The 24758-nt window shown below is 43.4% G+C and overlaps 1 protein-coding gene across 1 annotated transcript in view; it reads left to right on the top strand.

Moving 5' to 3' along the window:
• LOC147703527 (membrane-spanning 4-domains subfamily A member 4A-like) overlaps positions 1-24758 on the top strand; it is a 566730-nt gene that overhangs the window by 351162 nt on the left and 190810 nt on the right. The window contains exon 3 of the mRNA XM_086931898.1: positions 4543-4599. Within this exon, the coding sequence (XP_086788024.1) occupies positions 4543-4599 (57 nt within the window). The remainder of the gene's footprint in view (positions 1-4542; positions 4600-24758) is intronic.

Here is a 24758-nt window from a genome sequence, read left to right as displayed (position 1 = left end):
CAAAATTATCCCAGTGCTTGGCGTAGGACTTAAGCGTAGAAGGCCGCCGGGACTGTTGAATGACCCCAGCCACAGTCACAGAACAACCTTCACGAATCAGAGAATCCCTCTCAAGAGCCAGGCCCGCAGACCCAGGGAACGGAACACCGGCAGAGGAAGAAGAGGACCCAGCAGAGGATAAGGAACGAACGGCAAGGCCCACCCCGGAGACGCAGCCAATTCCAACAGAAGGGGATACCAAGGGCGACGCCTCCAACAAGGAGCAACCAGAAGCACAAAGGACCCCTCCCTCTTGATCTTCCGTAACACAGCAGGAATCAGGGGAACAGGGGGGAACGCATACAACAGACCCTTCGGCCAAAGGAACGAAAGCGTGTCCACTCTCCAGGCCTCCCAGCAAGGCATAATCGTGCAAAAGCATCGGATCTGGGCATTGTCCTGGGAGGCAAACAGGTCCACAATCGGACACCCAAACATCATCTGCAACCTCTTGAACATCCATCGCGTAAGGGACAAGGACCCCATGGAAGGAAAAACCCGGCTCAAACAATCCGCCCACAGTATTCTCAGCTCCCGGCAGGTAAATGGCAAATAGGGACTCCAGATGCAACTCCGCCCAACAACAAATTTGACGGCTGAGGCAACTGAGGGAGCGAACCCTGCACCCCCCTTGATGGTTCACATAAGACATGACAACCTGATTGTCCGTCCGGATCTGCACGTGGTGACCCCGAACAAGATCCGAGAAATCCAACAGACCCAGAAGGACAGCCTTCAACTCCTTGTAGTTGGAGGAACATGACAACATCGACTGAGGCCAAATCCCCTGAGTCGTCGAATCCCCCAGAGTAGCACCCCACCCCAGCAGGCTGGCATCGGTAGTGACCACTCGGGTGGGAACAATCAGAAAGGGGCGGCCCCTGGATAGATTCTCATCGACCAACCACCAACTCAGGACCACCCGAACAGCATCAGACATAGGAACCAGAACCCCCATATCGAGGGAACAGGGGTCCCAATGCTACAAAATGTGGGACACCACCGGGTACATGTGGAGGCGAGCCCAGGGCACCGTCAATAACGATGCAGACATCAGACCCTGAAGCCTCAACCACAGGCTCACTGGATGAGAATGCCCCACCAACAGGGCACGGACAGCAGACATTAGGGACAGAATTCTGGGAGGGGGCAGGAACACCATCCCCAACTGAGTCTTGAATAGAGCCCCAATGAAAGCCAATTCCTGTGCAGGAACCAGGGAGGACTTCGGTACATTCACGAGGAACCCATGATGCTCCAGGACATGGCACACCCTCTGGACATGCAACTCCGCCTTTGGAAGAGAAGAAGCAGAAATTAAAATGTCGTCCAGATATGGAAAAACACTAATGCCCTCCCCATGTAAATGTCCAATAAGAGGAGCCAGAACCTTAGTAAAGATCCTGGGAGCAGAGCAGAGCCCAAAAGGTAATACCTGGAACTGGTAATGACGACCCATTACGCAAAACCGGAGAAACATCTGAAAGTCCGGATGAATAGGAATATGCAGGTAAGCATCCCTCAAGTCTATTGAAGCAAGGAAATCGTCCTGAGACACCAGAGGAAGGATCAATTGAAGTGAAACCATTTTGAACTTCAGGTGAGGGATGAAAGTGTTGACCCACTTCAGGTCCATCACCGGTCGAAGATCCCCGGTGCGCTTGGACACCAGAAAAAGTATGGAATACACCCCCTTTCCCAACTGATCGCAGGGTACAGGAATAATCGCCTTTTTGACCATCAGGGAATCTATGCCGTCCAAAAGCGCCAACCTTTTCACAGGATCTCTGGGACAAGGAGTGGCCCTGAAACAGTCTGGGGGCGTCTGGGCAAAACCAATGCGCAAACCCTCCGAAAGCCCTTGAAGCACCCATCGGTCCGACACAGTCTCTCGCCAAGAGTCCATGAAGCAAGCGAGGCGACCCCCAACCGGACCCACACCAGGAGCAATCCAGTCAGGATTTGGAAGCTGGAGCGGAGGAGGTAGATGCACCGGAGAACCGGGACTTATCAAAGGAAGGAGCACCCCGGCCACGCCCCCTACCACGAAAGGGCTGACCAGCCCGACCTCTCTTAGAAGGACCAAAAGACCTCTGCGACCCAAAGGCACGGAAACGGGCCGGACGGTCAGGAGCAAGTAGTTTACGGTCCTCCACCGTTTTCTTCACCATCTCGTCCAGAGGTGAACCAAAAAGCTTAACCCCAGAAAAGGGAATCTTCATAAGCAAGTTCTTCTGCGCAGCATCAGCCTTCTACGAACGGAGCCACAACTGTCGCCTAGCAGCCACAGAAGACCCGGCTGCTGAAGCCGCAGCCCCCAATGAATCAAAGGATATATCAGAAAGCAGACGAACCTGCTGCTCCATCATCGCCAGGGTAGAAGAAACATCCTCCCCCTGGTCCAACAACTCTGACAGAGACTGAAAATCCTTGAGCAAGGACTGGATAGTGTAAGACGAATAGGCCGCAGCTCTGATAGAAAAATTAGCAGCCGCAAAAGTGCGCTTCACGGCACCATCCACCTTGCGGTCAACCGGGTCAGCCGGAGAAGAATCCTCCGAGACAACAGTCCCATGCGAAGACATGCTGGCCAACAAAGAGTCAACCTTCACAGCGGTAGGGTTTTTCACCGCAAAATCCTGCAGAGGGTATCTCTTACTCAAAAAACGCGGAAAAGAACCCTTGTCCACATCGTTCCATTAATTGACCAAGACCTTCAAGACGGAAGAATGGAGAGGCAAAGAATCAGGCTCAGGTCGCTGATATTGAGAAAACAGATCGTCCTCTAGAGGCAACACTGACGCAGGAAACACCAAGTTCTCCCGAATGTGACCCAGCACCTCCTTCAGGTCGGCACCTTGCACAAAGCGACCCCTGACATCAACGTCCTCCTCATTATCAGAAACAGTAGCAGCAGCAGTATCAACCCTCGCCTTTTTATCAGGTGGAACAGGTACCTGCCCATGCAAAGCAGCAGCCACAGCAGAATTTATCATCTGCTGCAACAATTCCATAGAAGGAACTGTCACCCCCGAACTGCAAGCCCCATCTAAGGAACCAGGAGCAGGAAGATCCGGAGACCCACTATCGATCATATCCATCAGCCACACACGAGTAAACGAGTGGAAAACACAGGCAAAGATCAAGACAACATGCCCGGTATTAAAAGGACCCGAGGTTGCCAGGCAAGCACAGAAACCAATCCACACTCGGTCATCAACATAGAAAAGGACCGGGAAGTGCCGCGCGCATGCGCAAAGAACAGCCCCACACAGATGACAAAGGCAGGAGAACGGAGACCCGAAGGCGCCCCCCTCGCAAGCCCAGATCACCGAAGCCAAAGGCAGGAGAACGGAGACACGAAGGCGCCCCCCTCGCAAGCCCAGACTACCAGGTAAATGCAAACTGGAGCCTCCGGCCCCCACATCAAGAGCACCCGTCATGGCAAATGGGGAAGCAATGCAAACGGAAGCCTCCGGCTCCCAGCGCAAGTGTACCCGGCCGCGATGCGCCCGCTCAGCAGGACGCGCGGCCGGGAAATGGAAATAAAACAACCGGCAGAGAAGGGCTCCAGGCGCCCCACCCCACGCATCCCGCAAACGAACACAGCCGGAAAGAAACACCATAAAGTCCGCTAAGGCAGGACAAAAGGCGAGAAAGGCAGAAGGGGGAAAACAACTTAAGAAAACCCACAATCACGTAATAAACATGAAAAACACTACTTCCCCCAAACAACATACCAAGGACCCAAGGGGACTGCTCAAGCAGGACCCCAGCCCCACTCACCTGACCAGCAGGGAACACAGCACTCGGAGTAGTGCAGAAAAAAAGAACAGGTCGTGTTGGTGCTTCTGTGTCCCTTTATGGGATTGGCTGGAGCCACTGGGGGCCATCTTGGAGGAGGGAGAGGGAGACTAGAATGCTGTTTTTTGTACTTGGAGTTCTGTGTGGAGCCAGAGGCTCATATGTGATTACTGTGGCGAGGAAGACAGGACGAGGAGGTAATGACACGGGTTCGCAAAGAGTTAAAAAAATCATTACCATCACAGAAAATCCCTGAAAATTGATCTCGCACAATCTCAAACTCGCGTATCTATCTCCTGTCGTTTTCCCTCACCACCATATGGTATTTTGTATGCAGATTTAATACCTCTCAGTTTGAGTCCCCCTAAAGGCATAGATACTTTATATGGACTGGTTTGGACCCCCAGAATTCGTGTGCCAGGTTTTTGCCGTCAGAGGGTGCAACCCAGCTTAATTTCCCACATATTATCAAATGGTGTAATATGGCGTGCGTGATAAGACTCTTAGGTTTGTCAAGATTCCAGGTTCTATCCTTGCAGTTGCCGGATAATGCCATTTTCATGAGATTGTGAACTATTTTGAAGTAATATTAGGATATTTCTTGAAGATGTGTGTTAAACCATAACCCGCTGTTAATAAATGTAATTTTGTAACGTCTTGTTGCACATTGTGAACCACTTTCGTTCCTTTTCCAAACAGTGTATAATCTCCGGATCTTTGTCGGTTGCAGCTGCCAATAATCCCCGGATCGGCCTGGTAAGAGAATCCTGAAAATAGTATTGGGCTGACATTTTTTTCCGACCTGTTTTTATGAGGTCTCTTATTCTCGTCTTTCTGTCCAATACTAACTTTCTCTGAGTCTCTCACAAACGACCCCATCATTCTTTAATTTGTTTTCCATCTTACTATAAATTGGCTCTGTCTCATGACTCACCTGTATCATCATACTCTTTAAAATTACCTGTAATATGTCACTTACTTGGTTAGGGACTCTCTTTTTTAAAATCAGTAGGCACAATTTTAATGTTTTGTTCAAATGAGGCTAGTGTTTTCAGACTTAAAATGCCACCAAGTTCCTCAACAAAAGGAACTTGATACTGACCAATCGACCGGTAAATTGCCTTGTATACATTTTGTGCACATATTTAGAACCGTATACTATTGTGTGGTAATGTGTGGATGCTCAAAGAGAAAACAGCTTAACATAATAACCTGAGGCTGACCGCCTGTCGTCAGAGCAGCTGGCCCTGTACTTTTTAGGGTTGTCTCTTTCAGACGAAAGAGAAATGCATATGTGTAGACAGGGCCGGCTTTAGTGCTGGTGATGTCCGGTGCAACAAACATTTTTGCTGCCCCCACACCCCATGACTGCCTCCTCAGATTCTCTCACTACCACTTGCTAAAGTGCCCCTCATCTCTCCATTCATAAGTTATTGCTAAACACAGCGCTTCCCCCTGAAATCTGCACCCCCTCCAGAGGTCCACGCCCAGTGTGGCCGCACTGCTCTAAAGCTGGCACTGTGCATAGAGCAGCCACAATGTTTGACAGTCGCCCGAGTTACATTTATGGCACTTTTTGACCAAAGCCCCTCAAAATGAGTTTTCAAATCTCCTCCGGTTCATTTGGCCTCCTAACCCTAAATTGTCATATTGCCTCAAATATACAGTCCTATTTTAATCCTCTGTATTCTGGTACTTGGAGTCTGATATGTATAATGAAACAAAAAATAACTAAGTGTCAAAATGCACAGAACTTTCGGTTTGCCTTAATTAGATATACAGAGGAAATAGTGATAGAGTGCGCAGGTCACCCGATTCGTTTTATCATACTCACATGGGCCCAATAAAATATACCGTGAGTTTAACCAGGTAACCTGTGCACTTTCACTCTAAACAGTGATTTATAAATTTCATTTAGGATCTATACCATTGACTTACCAATCCTTGTCATTGGTGCCTAAAGTCCCAAAGGATCAAGGGAGTTAGAATAATAGGCATAAAAATAACATTTGCCCTCATATAATAACCACAAACTCGGGAAAAGTTTTAGCTCTTTATCTAAACTTCTTAAATTGTCATTATCTAATATTGAACAGTAGGAAATTATCAATTAAGAAAATAACGATCAGAATGAAAATATGCAAAGATTTTATAAGACAGTCATTAAGCATTTGTCATGAGGGAGGGTAAAGAAAAGGAAGCAAAATAGCATGACATTTACCCACACAGTATATTTACCTAGAATGATGTGAAGACCAATCCTGGCCACGGATCAGTCAAAGAATAGGAACTGCAAAAGTTGCAGTCGCCAGCAGGTGCAGATCAGAATCAGGACAGATAAAGCCAATTTGGATCAGGACAGGATCACCAAAGGTTAAGACCGGCACCAGCAGTTCAGTTGCAACGCCTGCGCTACTCCCTCGCTGCAGCTAACAGCCAGAACCCCGATTGGGTTATCGAATTTACCGACAAAGTGCTTCGCCAGCACCTCAGTTTCCCGTACCCCGATTGGGTCAGTGAATCTTCTGACAGAGTGCTTTGCCCACACCTCTGTTCTCGATCACCTATTGAGTGCGTTGGGTCAGTGACAGCTCAGCTATTCGGACAAGTCGGACAAAATCTCTATCTAAGCCTGCTCTAGTTATACTATTTTCAGGACAGTGTACCACCCCCCAATGTTGCAAGTGTAAGGATCCCCATTTTCGATTGGACAAGAGAATGAGGAGAGGTCACCACATCATACCAAATTGAAACTTTAGAAATTAATATTACATTTTAATGTGCCCGCCCATTACTTTATTTTTACATGACCTCTTTATTCCGCCCAACAATTAATGTTCTATTAGTAAATACATTGTATTAACATTTGCATAGTTTTCTCCTGCTTGGGTTCAAAAGTTTGTGTTCCCAGGAGCATCTTCTTAGACCGTCGGCTCCTTGGCCACAGTCCAAAGGTCATTGCTTCATGGACTTGATACTTTTGCGCAGTCGCAGTTTCTCTAAAAATAGAGTTCAGCGTTAGGGGACAGGCCAGTTTTATTTGTAACATGTAAAATGAAAAAGAAACAGTTTTAGAGCACAAAATAAATGAATGAATGCACTGTATAACACTTATATCTTACTCTACACCCATTATTTTATATTTAGCTATAGCATTAGGATTAAGCAGAATGAACAGCTTAGCAAAAGCAGCGGTGCAAGCTCCTTGCATGTGAGAACATAGAGCAGCCATATTAATACTAGTGCACAAAAGCAAAAGATTCCCTCCAAAGCAGAGACTACGTCGTGTCACATGAATATGACAGATGCATGCGCAGTAAGAAAACCCACGTAGAAGCAGCCATTTTAATTGCAAGCGGATTACCGTTAGTAAAAGCACATAAGCAAGCTTCTCCTAGATGTGTAAAAGTTGTGTGATGCAATACTAATAAGATAATACATGTTGGTTAGTTCATTACGAGTTATTAGAGAGGGCTGAGTACAAGCAAGTCACTTTACGAACGTAAGCTTGCTCAATCAATCACCTCTTTGATGATATTTTATATCCTCACTAATTAATGAAACAGATGTCCACTTTTTCACAATTTACCCAACTCAATTTCTTCAAACTTTCTTCTAGGATTTTTCTCATTATTCAAATGATAAGTTTTCATTTTCTTATATATTTTCCCATTTAACTCTTAGAGTTCCATTTCATTGCAGTTTCTTTTCTTTCCTCTTTCATTTACTGTATATCTCCTTCTATGTTTTCGACATTTGCAACAAATCATTATCCCGAGAATCAGTAGGGCTATTCCGACCATTGGCATCAGTATTCTACCTACAAAACTTTTTCCTACATTAGAAAGCCAACTACCTATAGAGGAGTGACCATCAGTAAGTCTCTTCCATGCACCATCAACCTCCAGTGGTTTAAGCTCTTTTTCCAAATTAGTAATATTTCTCACATACCTCTTAATTTCAACACTTTTGTCAGGTATGTAAGTAGCTTTCAACATTTTACAGACTCCGCCCTCTTTCTCTAACAATGTATCAAGAGAAATTCGATTTAGTAAAAACATTGATCTGATCGCAACCAATTCGGTATTGACCATTAAAAGCCCTCCAGCAGTGTCAGTTGACAATCGATCTACTACTGTTGACAATTTGCAAATTCTTTGTGTATTCAGAGCCACTCCCACTGTAGGTATCAATGCACTAAATATATCACCTACTATTTATCCAAAACTAGCTCTTTTGCTATGTATTAGTCCATTAGTTTATTCATTGTTTCCAGTGATATTGTTTACATGATATATCTTTGGGAAAACTATTCCAAAATAACAGCTTCTATACCAGTGATCTGGCAGTTTGTAATAATCCTTGTTTCCACATATAAAATAAATTCCAGGAAACACAGGTTCAGTTCCATCTTTGAAGCCCCAACCCCCAATTACTTTATAATTGTGTTCACATTCACTGGAACCAATTAATATATTGTTATAATAATTTATTCTCTCTCTTTCTTTTCAAAATCCAGCAACATAGCAGCATGAGTCTTGCCATTCGGGGTGTACCCTATATTTTCAGCCCATTTAGGAATTTTATGATTCTTAATATTTGCCTTTCTTTGGAAACTCTCTTCTTTCTTCAACCATATTCAAAAATATTTTCTCTTTTTCATGTAAAATGCATGTTAAATTGTTTTTGTGTGCTTCAGCTATATCTATTTAACCTATAGTTAGAAAGTATTCACCCATATAACGTGTTACTTCACTCTTAGTATGTACAGGATTCAGGTTACTACGTATAGGAAGTTCAGAAAATATCACATCTGAATTAGAATAGTAATACTGCAAAGGTCCTTTCTTATAGAATAGACTAGATAAAATGCTACATGAAATGCCATAAGTCAAAGGTAAGTGATGATGGGTAACACCCTCAGCTACAGATGTCGGTAATTTCATACAGACATAACAATCTTCTATTTCCATAGCTTCTACATAATGTACTAACAGATTTGCAAATACATTTTAGTGAATTCTGTTTTTAATTTTAGTATAATGTAATCCTTCCTCATCCGATGCTTCTAAATCTACCTTCTGTTGTTTAATGCGAAGTGCTTTCTCATGTGTATCTATCTTTCCAAGTGTATCTACTTTCTCATATATGTTAGTGTCATTCTGTATATGTTTACTCATCAGCAAGGGAATAGCTATTGTGAATCCTAACCATATTACGAGTACTATTACTATACTACATGTGCATATTCTACAGCATGTTTTTAAACAGTTTATTTTCGGTCTTCCGTTAACAGTATGATCAGCCATTTTAACCAGGATGACTTAACCCCTCTTTGTAACTCGTACACAGTCTTCTAACCTGTGTATTCTCAAGTTGCTCTTACTTCTTCGTCAGTCTGCTCAGCAATTAATTCGTCATCACTTTCGTCACTTATTTCTAAGTTTTTGCAATCTTCAAGGATGACGTAAGTCCATTCAGATCCTTTGAATTTGTTATTCAGCTTTTTCAGTCGTTGACTTGTCCTTCTTGGTTGTACTGCAGATTGTTCAGTTTGACTTGTTATTTCATTTACCTGCTCTGGCTCTTCATTTATTGTTTTTAGGCAAAATGTTAGTCTTTTAACAAACCTAGGCAACTTATCTCCTTTTCTGAGCCTTTTAGCTTGCACTGTGCTCGGTCCTTCCTCAAATGCTCTCTTATTTTCATTCAGTTGTGGCACATCTATTTCAATGCTGTCCTCTTTATCCCTCTATGACCAGGTATTATTTCTGTTTCTTCTGACTGGTTACTAATCTGGCCTTGTTCAGGTTTTTGCTGAATTTGACTTTGACTTTGTTTTGATTCGCCTTCTTCTTCCTGAACACTTTTTTGTACACCTATCTGGTCCAGCTCGGGGTCCTCTAACTCTTGATTTTCTTCCGCCTGAGCTTCCGCCTAGTACCTGTCTGTCCCTCCTCAGACTCTGGAGTTCTTGGTGTGGTGTTGATTATCTGAGTATCCTGATCTTTCCCTATCTGGTCCTCCTCAGAATTACTTTTGACTTGTATGTCTATGATCTGAGTACCTTCTTCTATTCCTGTCTCACCCTCACTATCACTCTGACTGTCTAGATAAACTTGGCTTCTGGTTCTTACTAACCCTGGGCGTAGTGTGCGTAGTGGGGCTACCCGAAGCTAAGCAAAGTGGGCGAGAAACTACGCCCACCTGCGCACTTCGCGTAGCCCCACTACGCGCTGCATGCCCCCTCCCCTACATACCTAATTTAATGAAATGAGCCCATAAAAATAAATAAAAGACACTTACCTTGTCCGCGGCGTCCCGGGGCTCTCTCTGCTCGTTCACGCCACCGTCTGCTAACCAATGCGCATGCGCGGGCGTCCACGCATGTGCATTTCTCGCGAGAAATGCGCATTCGTGGCTGCCCGCGCAGGCGCATTGGTTAGCAGACGGTGGCGTGAACAAGCAGAGAGAGCCCCGGGACGCCACGGACAAGGTAAGTGTTTTTTATTTATTTTTATGTGCTCATTTCATTAAATTAGGTATGTTCGGGAGGGAGGCGGGTGGCGGGCAACTTCGCTACGCCCAAGGAGTGGGCGTAGTGTTACCTGCTTCGCCTACTTAGCAAAGGGCGAAGTAGGCAACGGGCGTAGCAAAGTCCTTCGCCCAGGGTTAGTTCTTACATATTTTGCTGGTATGTCGACTACTGGAATCCAATCATCCTGACTGGTGCTCAGTTGTTCCTCTACAGCTACTTCAGGATCGATGTTTTGAGACCCTTCAGCTGCACAACCTTCAGCTTCGTCTTCATCAGGTTCAGTCACCCTGTTCGTGTGACTGGTATGAATCCAGTTTGGAACTCCTGCACACTTTACAGCTGTGGTAGTTACCAAAATTACTTGACATGGTTTTCCCCACCTTGGTGCAAGGCAAAATGTTTGAGTGTGTTTCTTTAACACTACCCAGTCACCTGGGTTCAGGTCATGTGCAGGAGTTGCTTGTCTGGCGACCACGTCTTCCCCAGCCTGGTGAGAGTTAGAACGCACTTGGTCAGCCAGTTCTTTGCAGTACTCCAGTACTAAATCATCAGATATATTTATCAGCTTATGTCCTGGCACCCAAGCTTGTCTCATTGCTCTTCCCATCAATATCTCATGAGGACTCAAGCCTGTGTCCCGGTCTGGAATACTTCTGAGTTCCATCAGAACAAGAGGTAAAGCATCTGGCCACTCCAATCGGGTAGATATATACATCTTTCCCAATCTGGACTTGATTGTGCCATTCAGTTGCTCTACCACTCCAGAAGCCTCTGGGCGGTATGCATAGTGCAGCTTTTGCTTAACATTAAAAGCTTCACAGATTAGACCATTTATTTCACTGTTGAAATGTTTTCCTCGGTCTTTTTCAACTGTTACTGGAAAACCAAAATGAGGTAGGAGTTCTCTGAGTAAGAATTTGGCTACAGTGATGCTATCATTCCTACGTGCGGAGTAAGCTTCCACCCATTTTGAAAAAAGGCAGACAATGACAAGTATATATTTTAGGCCTCTGCAAGGGGGGGACTGAATGAAATCAATCTGCAATCGTATGAAGGGACCCTCTGCATTTCCAATTTTTCCTGGCAACACGGCAACACTACAGTTTTCTTTCCAGAATTCATTTGCTGACATATTAAGCATCTATGACAAAGTGCCTCTGCTATGTTCCTGAATTTTGCATTGATCCATGATTGCCTAAACAATCTTATCATGGCATCCCGCCCCAAATGAGAATCTCTGTGGTACATCCTAGCCATGGGAGCAAGCATACAGTCTGGTAACACAGGCCTACCATCAAGGTAAACAATGACACCATCTTCAGCCCTTCTCTGACACCCTATCTTTCGCCATTCTTCCTTTTCTTTTGGTTCTGCTTCATTCTGCAAGTCTCTCACTTCCTCCCACGTTTTCACACCATCAAGCAACATAAGTTGGCAGCTGTTTCCACCCACTTCAATTTTCTTGTTTACAACCTTTTTAAATCTGGCGCAATGTTGGGCTAGTTGGTCAGCATATCGGTTACTAGCTGTCACTTTGTCATTTCCAGATTGGTGAGCAGCAAACTTGACCACAGCCACTTCTTTTGGCAATTGGATTGCTTCAAGCAAATCTTTTACAGTTGACCGTTTTTAATAGGAGTAACTGAAGAAGTCTGAAACTCCCTTTGCATCCAGAGTTGTCCAAAGTCGTTCACAACCCCGTAACCATACTGGCTATCAGTAAAAATGGTTACTTTCCAATTTTTCCCAAATTTGCAAGCTTTTGTCAATGCAACCAATTCAGCTACTTGTGCAGACTTGACTCCAGGTAAATAGGATGCTTCAACTGGACCCCACAAGGTGCACACTGCATAGGCAGCACTTAAACTTCCTTCATGTCTCAGGCATGAACCATCTACAAATAGCTCGTATTCTGAATCTATCAATGGTTCTTCTCTTATGTCAGGACGTGATTTAGTACTGTATTCTGTCAAGTCAATACAATCATGTTCGACTTCTCCATTCACTTCTGCAAAGTGGGAATCCGGTAACAGTGTTGCTGGGTTTAGAATGTTACACCTAGCAATGGTTACATTTCCTGCACCTACAAGGATTCGCTCATACTTAGTCAGCCGACTAGGAGTTAAATACTGAGTTTTCGGTCTTGTCAGTAGTATCACAACTGCATGTGGAACATACACAGTTATGCAAATTCCCATAACGATCGACTCACTTTGTTCAAGACTCATGCAAGTTGCAGCTACTGCTCTCAGACATCCTAGCAATGCAGAGGCCACTGGATCCACTGTGGAAGAAAAATATGCCACAGGGCGTTTCATTAAACCACGAGTTTGGGTCAGAACTGAAAGTGCACAATTATCTTGTGTGTCACAGAAAAGTGCAAATTCATTTGAATAGTCAGGCATCCCTAGTGCTGGAGCTGCACACAGACACTCTCATAGTTTCAAAAAGGAAGTCATGCTTTCGTCATCCCATTCTACTGGGTCTTTTGCTCTCTTCTTTGTCATTTGTATCAATGGTTTTGCTCGAATTGCAAATCCCACAATCCACTGCCTGCAGTAACCTACAACTCCAAGAAACATTCTGATCTCTTTTTGAGTTTGAGGTAGATTCATGTTTTTAATTATTCGGATTCTTTCTGAGGTAACCCTTCTGACACCTCTTTCTATATGGTGCCCCAGATATTTCACTGATGTGGTGCAGAAATGTCCCATTTTGCCACATTTAAAACATTTAATTTGAGAAAAGTTGAATTTACCCTGAGATTTTCTAGGAGGCATACTGTTGGACACATTTTCTTCTCTATTTACCTTCTGAGAAGTATTGAGTTTGTGATTTAATTTTACAGTCTGAACTATATCTTTACTTTTTGCCTCGCCATTCTTTTGAATTACTTCTACACATTTAATGGAATGTTCAATTCTTTTCGCTATTGTGATGACATCATCTAAACATGGCTCATCCTTTTGCCACAGCTCATCCCTAACCTTTTCACTGATACAACCCAACATAAATTGATCTCATATACGATCATCAACCAATGCTCCAAATTTACAACTCGAAGCAAGTTTCCTGAGAGCTGTAATATAATTCTCAATACTCTCTTCCTCTTGTTGAGCTCTGCGACCAAAATGATACCTTTCTAGGATGGTACTGACTTTTGGCAAATAATGTTTATCTAGTTTAGCCATGCAAATTTCATACTCATTGAGAGAGCTGTCCTGAAGTTCAGGAAGATGATCAAAAACGTCCTGTCCTTCGGAACCCAGACAGTGTAGTAATAAGGCTGTCTTCCTCTCCGCACTAAGGCTAGAACCACAAACTCTTGCATATCGTTCAAATACTTTGCGCCATTTTTGCCATCTAATCGGAAGGTCCCCAGGAGAAGATAGGAAAAATGGCGGTGATGTGACATTTTGCATGTTGAAACCAAAGGAAATAAACCATAAACGTGACCCAAACTATTCACTTTAAATCAGCTTTTGGACTAAACACCAATTAACTAAAATGTGTATGTGAGGTCAAATTTTAACATGAATGAAAACGAAAAGTAATATCAACTCAAACATTTTACCATGAGGTTATCAAAACGTATGAGCATTTTGAATCTGAAAACAAAATTATAATAAAATGTTGACCTCCATGTAAATGTCAAAGTGTATAAATACACCAAATACCTGATGATAGTGTGCGTGTCACTGATATGGTAGTAACACGCAAAAGAGTCCAAAACGCCTCTACTCCTAACCAAAGTATGCGTGTCGAAATGATAAAAATCCAGGAATTCCTTGAATTTTAACGTAGTGTGCGTGTCACAGAACAACACGCTAAAGAGTAGTGTGCGTGTCACAGAACAACACGCTAAAAACTCACGACGTCCGGAAATATCAAAACAGTGTGTGTGTCACTGAAACGGCACACCGAGAGCTTCAATCCTTTTCCAAGATGGCCACCACCACGTTGAGCGTGATGACGAAGACGCTCGCATCGGTAGCTTCCGCAATGAAGTGAAAACAAAGGCGTTAGGATAATGCTGATGCTCCGAGAATGGTGAGTGAAACAACGCGTGCAAGAGGCAGACGCGTGTTGACTTCCGTTGATCTACGGTCTCGTAGGTTTAAAAAATGCTGTGCATAGAAAGTAGGAATTTTGCAGCTTTAGGTGAAAAATGAAAGCGGCAATGTATTGCAAGTTGTAGCGCAAGGCTAACACTGTGACTAACTCTGTGCCCTTATTTTAAAATTGATTTCAGTCACAACGACGGTTTCAGTAAGAGTGGAAAAGTCACTTCAAAGGGAAAAAAGCAAAAGATGAAAAGCGCTAATATTTGGTTACAGGTTTTAGTCACAACGACAGTATAAAAAGCGCTAATGTTTGGTTACAGGCTTTAGTCACTATGACAGTTCCAGTATGAGGGCACAGGTTATTACACAGGTTATTATTTTTTTTTTTAAATGTAAAAGAGCTTGCAAAATGCCAATTAAAGATGAAACAAAAAGGCTGCAAATGTATTAGAAATGAAAGTCAAGATGGAAAATTGAGGTTTTAAGAAAGTACCTTTTGAAATCTTGTAGTAAATCTTCTTCTTTTGTAAAATTTTGGGGTGTTGAGATCCTTTCATCAACTTCATCCCATCCTCGTCGCCAAGTGTAAAAAAGTAATAGTCCTTGTAAAGTTGATAAAGTATGATTTATTCTTTAGAAAGGATCCCATCCATTTGGTTACAAATCCCAATACAGCCAGTCAGCTCCAACTCCAAACCTTTTCTAATCATAACATTCTAATTAGGCTGCTGGCACTGATGTAAGAACATTCTAATCTAAAAGGTGTAGCATCAAGATGCCACATAACCCTTCTTTTTTAACAACAAGGGGTGGTGATGGACAGAGTTTCTGAATTAAGCAGAATACTCTCACCCAGTCAAGAGATCAGGGCTAGATCCAACACCGTTTTTTAGCTCACTGCACCATCCCAGTTCAGAACCTGGCTATATGCAAATTAGTCTGTTCCTGTCCCAGTGCATGATGGGAACAGGGCAAACCAAACTACCAAGCCAATTCTTACACTGGGAAGGAAACAAGCTTCCGGGGACCGGTTTCTGGCATTTCAGCCGTCGTCGGCCCGGCTTGCTTGAATCCTGATGGTGCAATGAGCAAGGGACTCACATCTGAGTATACCCTTCCACGCTTAGGGTGGACAAAATATTTAACAACAAGGGGTGGTGATGGACAAAGTTTCTGAATTAAGCAGAATACTCTCACCTAGTCAAGAGATCAGGGCTAGATCCAACACCGTTTTCTAGCTCACTGCACCATCCCAGTTCAGAACCTGGCTATATGCAAATTAGTCTGTTCCTGTCCCAGTGCATGATGGGAACAGGGCAAACCCAACTACCAAGCCAATTCTTACACTGGGAAGGAAACAAGCTTCTGGGGACCGGTTTCTGGCATTTCAGCCGTCGTCGGCCCGGCTTGCTTGAATCCTGATGGTGCAATGAGCAAGGGACTCATATCGGAGTATACCCTTCCACGCTTAGGGTGGACAAAATATTTAAAACAAGGGGTGGTGATGGACAGAGTTTCTGAATTAAGCAGAATACTCTCACCTAGTCAAGAGATCAGGGCTAGATCCAACACCGTTTTTTAGCTCACTGCACCATCCCCGTTCAGAACCTGGCTATATGCAAATTAGTCTGTTCCTGTCCCAGTGCATGATGGGAACAGGGCAAACCAAACTACCAAGCCAATTCTTGCACTGGGAAGGAAACAAGCTTCCTTTCTGGTGAAGAATTGGCTTGGTAGTTTAGTCTGCCCTGTTCCCATATGCACTGGGCCAGGGAAGACTGATTTGCATATAGCCAGGTTCTGAGCTGGGATGGTGCAGTGAGATAAATAACGGTGATAGATCAAGCCCTGATCTTTGGACTGGGTAAGAGTGGTCTGCTTAATTCAGACACTCTGTTCATCACCACCCCCTTTTCTGAATCGTTTTTGGCCACTATAGGTGTGGCAGGGTATACTCAGACATGAGTCCCTTTCTCACTGCACCCTCAGGATTCAAGCAAGCCGGGCCGAAGATGGCTGAAATGCCAGAAACCGGTCCCCGGTAGCTTGTCTCCTTTCTGGTGAAGAATTGGCTTGGTAGTTTAGTCTGCCCTGTTCCCATGATGCACTGGGCCAGGGACAGACTGATTTGCATATAGCCACGTTCTGAGCTGGGATGGTGCAGTGAGATAAATAACGGTGATGGATCAAGCCCTGATCTTTGGACTGGGTAAGAGTGGTCTGCTTAATTCAGACACTCTGTTCATCACCACCCCCTTTTCTGGAACATAACCCTTCTGACACCTCTTTCTATATGGTGCCCCAGATATTTAAATGATGTGGTGCAGAATTGTAGCTTTTCAGGTGACACCTTATGTCCTCCTTCAGCCTAGTGATTCACAAAAGCAATGGTATCAACAACACAGTCATTTCGGGTTTTAGACACCACCAATAGGTTGTCTATATATTGGACCAGGACTGAGCGTCCAGGTAACACCAAGGACTCAAGGCAATTTTTCAAAATCTGATTAAAGATCAAGGGGCTTTCTGCATACCCCTGACGGACACGATTCCAGACATACACATGACTGTCGAATTCAAAAGAGAAAAGAAATTTGCTATCTGGGTGTAATAGAATTGAGAAGAATGCATGACATAGATCTATCACGGTAAACCATCCAGCTTCCCACGGTATCTGATACAGAATCGCAGCAGGGTTTGGCACAACTGGACAGCATGGGACAACAATTTTATTTATTTTGCGAAGGTCTTGTATGACCCTGTATTTTCCGCTCAGTTTCTTGATGCCAATTATGGGCGAATTACATGGATTGCTCATTATTTCTTGTAAAATGCCTGTTTCAAGCAAGCACTTTATTTATGCTACAACTCCTGCCTTTATATCTGGGCTCACTTTGTACTGTCGAGCATTTGGTAGACTTCACCTTCTTTTACTGGCACTTTTAATGGGTCTACATTTGCCATTAATCCTACATCTTTTCCTGTGAAATCCCACACAATAGAATTCACGGTATGCTGTAACTCACTTGGTAGGTCTTCTAAAGTCAGCTTTTTATTTTTAGTCTCTTGTTTTGCCAGCATTAATTTATAAATGCCATCTTCATCTGGGGTCTGAATTTCTACACCACTTGGTGAGCAAAAGATTGTGCAATTCATTTTACACAACAAATCCCTGCCTAACAGATTTACAGAACTAGAGTTGCATACGACAAATCTGTGCATTTCTTTGAAATTACCTATTCTAACTTCCATTGGTTCTGTGACTGGGGTACTAATTTGTTTATTAGAAATGCCCACTACTTGGATCGCTTCTCTCGAGAGAGGTAGGTTTGGAACGTCTGCTGTTCTCACGGTAGAACGGGTAGCACCAGTGTCCAATAGAAAGGTGACATCATTTCCTTCAACCTTTCCTTCATGTATGGACCTGACTGAACTACCGGCAAGGATGCCCCAAGTATGCACTCCTCTTCCTCCCCCTCTCAGACCCCGTCAGTATGAGTCTTCATTGAGAAACGTATCACTTAAAAGAAATTGTGATGTCGCTGTGTTTCTCCTATCACTTCCCTCCCAAATTACGGTTCTGGACTATAGCTTGCTTTGTTCCCGGGATCTGGCATAGGTATAAGGGGCAGCTGGGTTTGTATTACCTGCTGCTTCTGAACCAATCAAACACCCACACCCAGTCAACTGATCTGGGTTGAATCCATCACCGTTCTTTAGCCCACTCTGCCACCCCAGTTCAGACATGGCCATATGCAAATCAGTCTGATCCTGTGCCTCATGGGAACAGTCCAGCCCGAACTGCAAAGCCATGCCTTCCCTGGACCGGAAACAAGCTTCTGAGGACCGGTTTCTGGCATTTCATCCGTCTTCAGCCCGGCTTGCTTGAATCCAGTGGCAAAGTGAGCAAGAAACTCACGTCTGAGCATACCCTGCCAACTTATGGCAAACAAAGTGGTACCAAAGTGAGTGGTGCTGGACGGAGCATCTGAACCAATCAAACACCCACACCCAGTCAACAGATCTGCGTTGAATCCATCACCGTTCTTTAGCCCACTCTGCCACCCCAGTTCAGACATGGCCATATGCAAATCAGTCTGACCCTGTGCCTCATTGGAACCGTCCAGCCCGAACTGCCAAGCCATGCCTTCCCTGGACCGGAAACAAGCTTCCAAAGACCAGTTTCTGGCATTTCAGCCGTCTTCAGCCCGGCTTGCTTGAATCCAGTGGCAAAGTGAGCACGAGACTCAAGTCTGAGCATACCCTGCCAACTTAGGGCGAACAAAGCTGTACAAAAGGGGATGGTGATGGACGGAGCATCTGAACCAATCAAACACCCACTCTAAGTCAACAGATCTGGGTTGAATCCATCACCGTTCTGTAGCCCACTCTGCCACCCCAGTGGCACCTCATTCTCCATCTGTGGATTCAAATCATTAGTGGAGACATTACCATTTTGTACAGCCTTACACTCATTTTTGCAATGCCCCAACTTGCCGCACCCGTGATAGGGAAATTTCTTCTTAGCTTCTTTCATATTGTATTTTCCTCTGGGCTTGCCCTCATTACCATCTCCTTGCGTCTGGTTATTGTTTACTTGGCTTAACTGTTATTCCTGTTGCTCTGCTAATTTTACCTGTGCCCACATTACCTTTTCCTTTAATTCTGTTCGTTTATGATCAAGTTCATCTTCACAATATTTGGCATATTTAAGAATTTTATCAATTGGTTTGGCCTGCCAGCAAATTTTGTGATCTTTTATCCATTGTGAAATCTCTGGCCTTAATCCTGACACAAACCGATAGATGAAATGCGTCATATCTTTCATATCGATATTATCTAGGCCACTATACTGCTTAAATACTTGTAGTAGACGTTCATAATATGCATGCACAGATTCACTTTTATTCTGAGTGGTTCTATCTATCCTAGTCCAATCAGTCTCCTTTGCAGGCACCTTCCCCTTGAGGTAGAGTAGTACCTGGTTGTACTTTTCATAACTTCATCAGAAGGTGCCCCTGTCTTTGGGTCTCTAGGGTACTCATCACTAGGACAGTCGACAGCAATTTTACAATCCACTGGCACAACAATGTCAAATAAACCATCTAGATCTTTTAGAAGGCACTTTGAAACTTTCACAAACCTCTAGACTTGTCTGTACCACTCTATAGGTTTTTCACAAAGTTTTGGGAAGTCATTTGTAAATGACAAAATAATAAGCATGGGCGAATTTTGCGAATCTGGCGTTCGCAACTTTGCGTATTTGCGAAATCGCAATCCGCAAAATCCGCGAATTCTCGCGAATTTTTTTTTTTTGTGTGTTCGCAAGGGTTTCTGCCAGTTCGCGAGGGTTTGGTACCAGTTCCCAATTGCGAACGTACTTGTCGGCTCGCAACGGTCGCGACTATGTTGTTTCTACGTCTGGTTCATCATCACAGGTTCCCAGCACCCTCTGTTTCACCACTGCCACCCTCTGTTTCACCCATGCCACCCTCTGGTACATCAATTCCACCCTCTGGTTCATCATCACTGTAGATTATGGGGGGGAAAGCAAGCACACCTGCCCTGCTTCAACTGACATGAATTATTTTGGGGTTGGTTTATTAATGTGTCACTGTTTTAAAATTCCAGTCTGGCACCTGCTTCCTTATCTGTACTTTGCTTTCTGTTGCAGTGCAACTTTTTTTCCAGGACCTTTGTGGCCTACTTGTAGCTATTCTATGAGCCTGCTGTGAAGGTCAGAGCAGGGTCATACAATTGTTGCAACTAGCAACGGAACTCTGGAGGGGCCCCAGTCAGGAAGCACTACTGGGAATGGTTACTATTACTAATGATGAGTTTGAACTTTTGCACCTGCTGAGTGCTTTCATTTTTGAAAATTCGTTTTCCTGCAGAACAGCAACTGTAATGCCCCAAACAAACATAGGCAACTGAAGTCTGGAGTGGGCCCTCAGGAAGTACTACAGGGAATGGTTACTAATGATGAGTGAACTTTTGCACCTGCTGAGTGCTTTCTGCAGAACAGCAACTGTAATGCCCCAAACAAACTTACTTATGGAAGTTGATTTCTAATCCAAAAGTGATCCAAAGAGAGTCAATAGGCCTCAAATCCAAAAAAGTGCAGGCAAATGTCAACCTGAGGAGTTATTCTGATAAAAATCATCATTTTCAGAAGGTCTATGCTGCTTGCTAGTGGATTTCTTGTGCAGAATTGCAAATTTTGTAATTTCGCGAGTGCGAGATTGTTGCTGCCCGCCGCACCTACATGTTCGCAATTGCGAACTCTCGCGATGCGTCGCCAAAACTCCCGCAGCAAGATCCAAAATGGCGCAGCACTCGCAAAAATATCGAGAAAAACAACTCTGCAAACGCTGAATGACGGTAAGTGAACGCCGCACGCCGCAAAATTGTATCACCAAGAAAAAAAAATCCGCTGCGTGCGAATTTGCGGATTTTGCGGGAAATTAGCGAATCTCACGGATTGCGAATTTACCGAAAATCCGCAAAATCCGCTAGCGGAACGGATTTTCCGCCCATGCTTACAAAATATCCTGTTGGGACCATGGGACATGTACGTAACCTCCACCTGGCACCTCTCTCATGGGACACAGTCTTTCCACCTTTTCTGCTTCTTTTAACATATCCGGATGCAGTTTTTTTTGTTCGGGCCTCTTCTTTTTTCTTTGCGCATCTAGTTCTCCACTTTTCTATGTCACCCCATTTCTGCAGTAATGTCAATAGCTCCCTAATTTGTACTTTTCTACCTGACACATTCATGCTTTCTAAATCTTTATCAGAGAATTCTGCTCGATATGGTTTCTAAAACACTGTAGATTTTCCAATATCAATTCCCATATCAGCAGCCATATCCATTAGTTTTTCATGATACACTCTTGTATTTCTAGTAATGCTTTTGCAGATATATAATAATTCGTCTTCACTGAGTGCATTTAATCTGTCTAATCCCACATTTCCAGCCATCATCTCTTCTGGGGTAACTACAGTCGCATTCATTGCACCTGAGGAGGTTTCCATACTGACTTCTTTAGAACTTACAGGTGTGCTTTTCGGGAAAGAATTCCTTTCAGGTTCTTGTATAGGTAAATCCATAAGGGAAATTACCAATTCACATTCACTTGCTTGATCATCCACAATTAATGTTTCTTTTTGTGTCTGAACTACAGGTGTAGTTAGAACAGGAATTTTAGGACTAGCCTGCTTCTCCCCGTACAAAGGAACAACTGGGCCAATGGTTACCGGAATTGTCAGGGCTTCAAGACTTGTATTTAATTGGGAGATTTTCTGAATTAACTCACTTCTTTTTTTTATTCAATGCTTCTCTTTCTTTTTCTTGCAATACCTTTTCCAATGAAGTCTCATGTATTACTTGTGGAACCAAAGGCGGTTTCAGAAACGGAGCACTTGGATTACTCGTGCTTTGCTCCTCATACGGTGGTGGATTTTTCATTAATAAATCCTCCAAATAATCATCTTCTGGATTATCACTAATCATTAGATTTCCTGTTTTGTCTGTGCTTTTACTTCCTGTTGGAATTTCTTGTGTAAATAAAGGATACAACCCTACCACCATCATGGACTGTGCATTGTTTCATTTGTTTATCTCTAGTTTCTTGTAGAAACTTTGGGTAGAATTTACTCAACCCTTTGCCACTTCTGGGTCTGTCTCGCTCGAAAGCCTCAATCTCCCATTCTTCTAGTGCCTCATATTGCGTTAGTCTAGGTCTGGGATTTAAGTCATTCATACGTGTCCTCAAATTAAACAAAACTCTGTCATTGAAAGTACCATATTGGGAAAATGCCAAAACTCCATCATCTTTAGTGTATTCCACCCAATTCTTTAACCATACACAAGTGTGGTAGCCCCTGTCGAACATCATATAGGATGCGGGCATATTCAGTGGTGGAATAATAATTCCTTCTTTAGTTTTAATCGGTTTATCTTTTTTAAAGAAATTCTTGACTCTCTTGACAAATTACATTTTTCTTTCTCCACCGTACATGATGCCTCTTATCATCTGTTCTTTAGTAAAACCTAGGTATTTCCTATCAGGTCGATTTATTATAAATCCTGGATCTAAATGCCACATATAATTTGAAAATTTTAACCTTTACGATAATGTTAAATTGTTTACAAAATACCTCCAATACCAGCGCGTTTTTTATTTTCAGTCACCAATCAAAATGTAGATTTCAATTAGGCTCAACCAATAGTTGAGCAGCTTTTCCTGTGAGACCGGTTCTCACGCTCCAGTGCTCACCCCTCCTTTACAATTATTACCTTAGCGACACACCCGCTGTCTCAACCAATACCAGCGCAGCTCTGAGTTACGTCAGAGCAGCACAGCAACTGACTCCCTCCTTTGCAAGGTAATACGAAAACCTTTTTTCTTTTCTCTTTAAAGTGCAGATTTTAATATTCAACAGCGTAAAAACATTCGCCACTGTACCTGAGTGACTAATTCAAAGGAAAGATAAATTTCACTCACTACAAGTAAATCCCTTCCGCTTACTCTTCATACACTACGAGTAGATCCTTTCTGTCTACCCTTCACGTAAGCATTAGAGAACCTGCTACTCCTTCAGACTTATCCCTTCTGGGATATACTAAGGCCAAAGTTTCACCAGCGAACCCCTTTGAAGAACCTGCTACTCCTTCCGTGTTACCCTTTCTAGGTGATATCACACAAAAGGTTTTGCTAGCAAACTCTTTGCTATCATTTATTCACACATTTATACAGAAAATCCCTAAATAGTGCTTCAGGTTTTACCTAACCATGCACTTATTTCCTCTAGGTAAGTGACCTCACTGCAGTGTGGCTTCCATTTAGCACCTGCTATTATGCCTCCGGGGTTTCCAGACAAAACATATAACAGATACGAACAGTTTGGTTAATACATAAAATCAATACAGCATCAATAAAATCACTATAAAATCAGATTTGATCGATCCATATTCAGTACTAACTAACTAAATACCTATCTTAACTAATCCCAAACCATCATGCTGCTACCAAAAGAAATACTGATGGAGCGCGCAGGTCACCCGACTAGTTTTACCATACTCACCTGGGCCCATAAAAATATACTGTGAGTTTAACCAGATAACCTGTGCACTTTCACTCTAATCAGTGATTTATGAATTTCATTTAGGACCTATACCATTGACTTACCAGTCCTTGTCATCGGTGCCTAAAGTCCTAAGGGATCAACGGAGTTAGAATAATAGGCATAAAAATAACATTTGCACTCCTATAATAACCACAAACTTGGGAAAAGTTTTAACTCTTTATCTAAACTTCTTAAATTGTCATAATCCAAACATTGAACGATAGGAAATTCTCAATTAATAAAATAACGATCAGAATGAAAATATGCAAAGATTTTATAACACAGTCATTAAGCATTTGTCATGAGGGAGGGTAAAGAAAAGGAAGCAAAATAGCATGACATTTACCCACACAGTATATTTACCTAGAATGATGTGAAGACCAATCCTGGCCACGGATCAGTCAAAGGATAGGAACCCCAAAAGTTGCAGTTACCAGTAGGCCAGCAGGTGCAGATCAGAATCAGGGCAGATAAAGCCAATTTGGATCAGGACAGGACCACCAAAGGTTAAGACCGGCACCCGCAGTTCAGTTAAAACGCCTGCGCTACTCCCTCTCAGCAGCTAACAGCCAGAACCTCGATTAGGTTATCAAATTCACCGACAAAGTGCTTCGCCAGCACCTTAGTTTCCTGTACCCCAATTGGGTCAGTGAATCTTCTGACAGAGTGCTTTGCCCACACCTCTGTTCTTGATCACCTATTGAGTGCGTTGGGCCAGTAACAGGTCAGCTATTCGGACAAGTCGGACTAAATCTCTATCTAAGCCTGCTCTAGTTATACTATTTTCAGGACAGTGTACCACCCCCCAATGTTGCAAGTGTAAGGATCCCCAATTTTGATTGGACAAGAGAATGAGGAGAGGTCACCACATCATACCAAATTGAAACTTTAGAAATGAATATTACATTTTAACGTTCCCACCCATTAGTTTAGTTTCACATGACGTCTTTATTCCACCCAACAATAAATGTTCTATTTGTAAATACATTGTATTACCATTTGCATAGTTTTCTCCTGCTTGAGTTCAAGAGTTCGTGTTCCCAGGAGCATCTTCTTAGACAGTCAGCTCCTCGGCCACAGTCCAAAGGTCATTGCTTCATGGACTTGAAACTTTTGCGCAGTTGCAGTTTCTCCAAAGATTGAGTTCAGCGTTACGAGACAGGCCAGTTTTATTTGTAACATGT

Source organism: Lissotriton vulgaris, chromosome 7 (genome assembly GCF_964263255.1).
Source record: "Lissotriton vulgaris chromosome 7, aLisVul1.2, whole genome shotgun sequence".
Lineage (NCBI taxonomy): Eukaryota > Metazoa > Chordata > Amphibia > Caudata > Salamandridae > Lissotriton > Lissotriton vulgaris.
The sequence above is the reverse complement of the archived record's forward strand: the minus strand, read 5'-3'. Positions and strand labels throughout refer to the sequence as shown.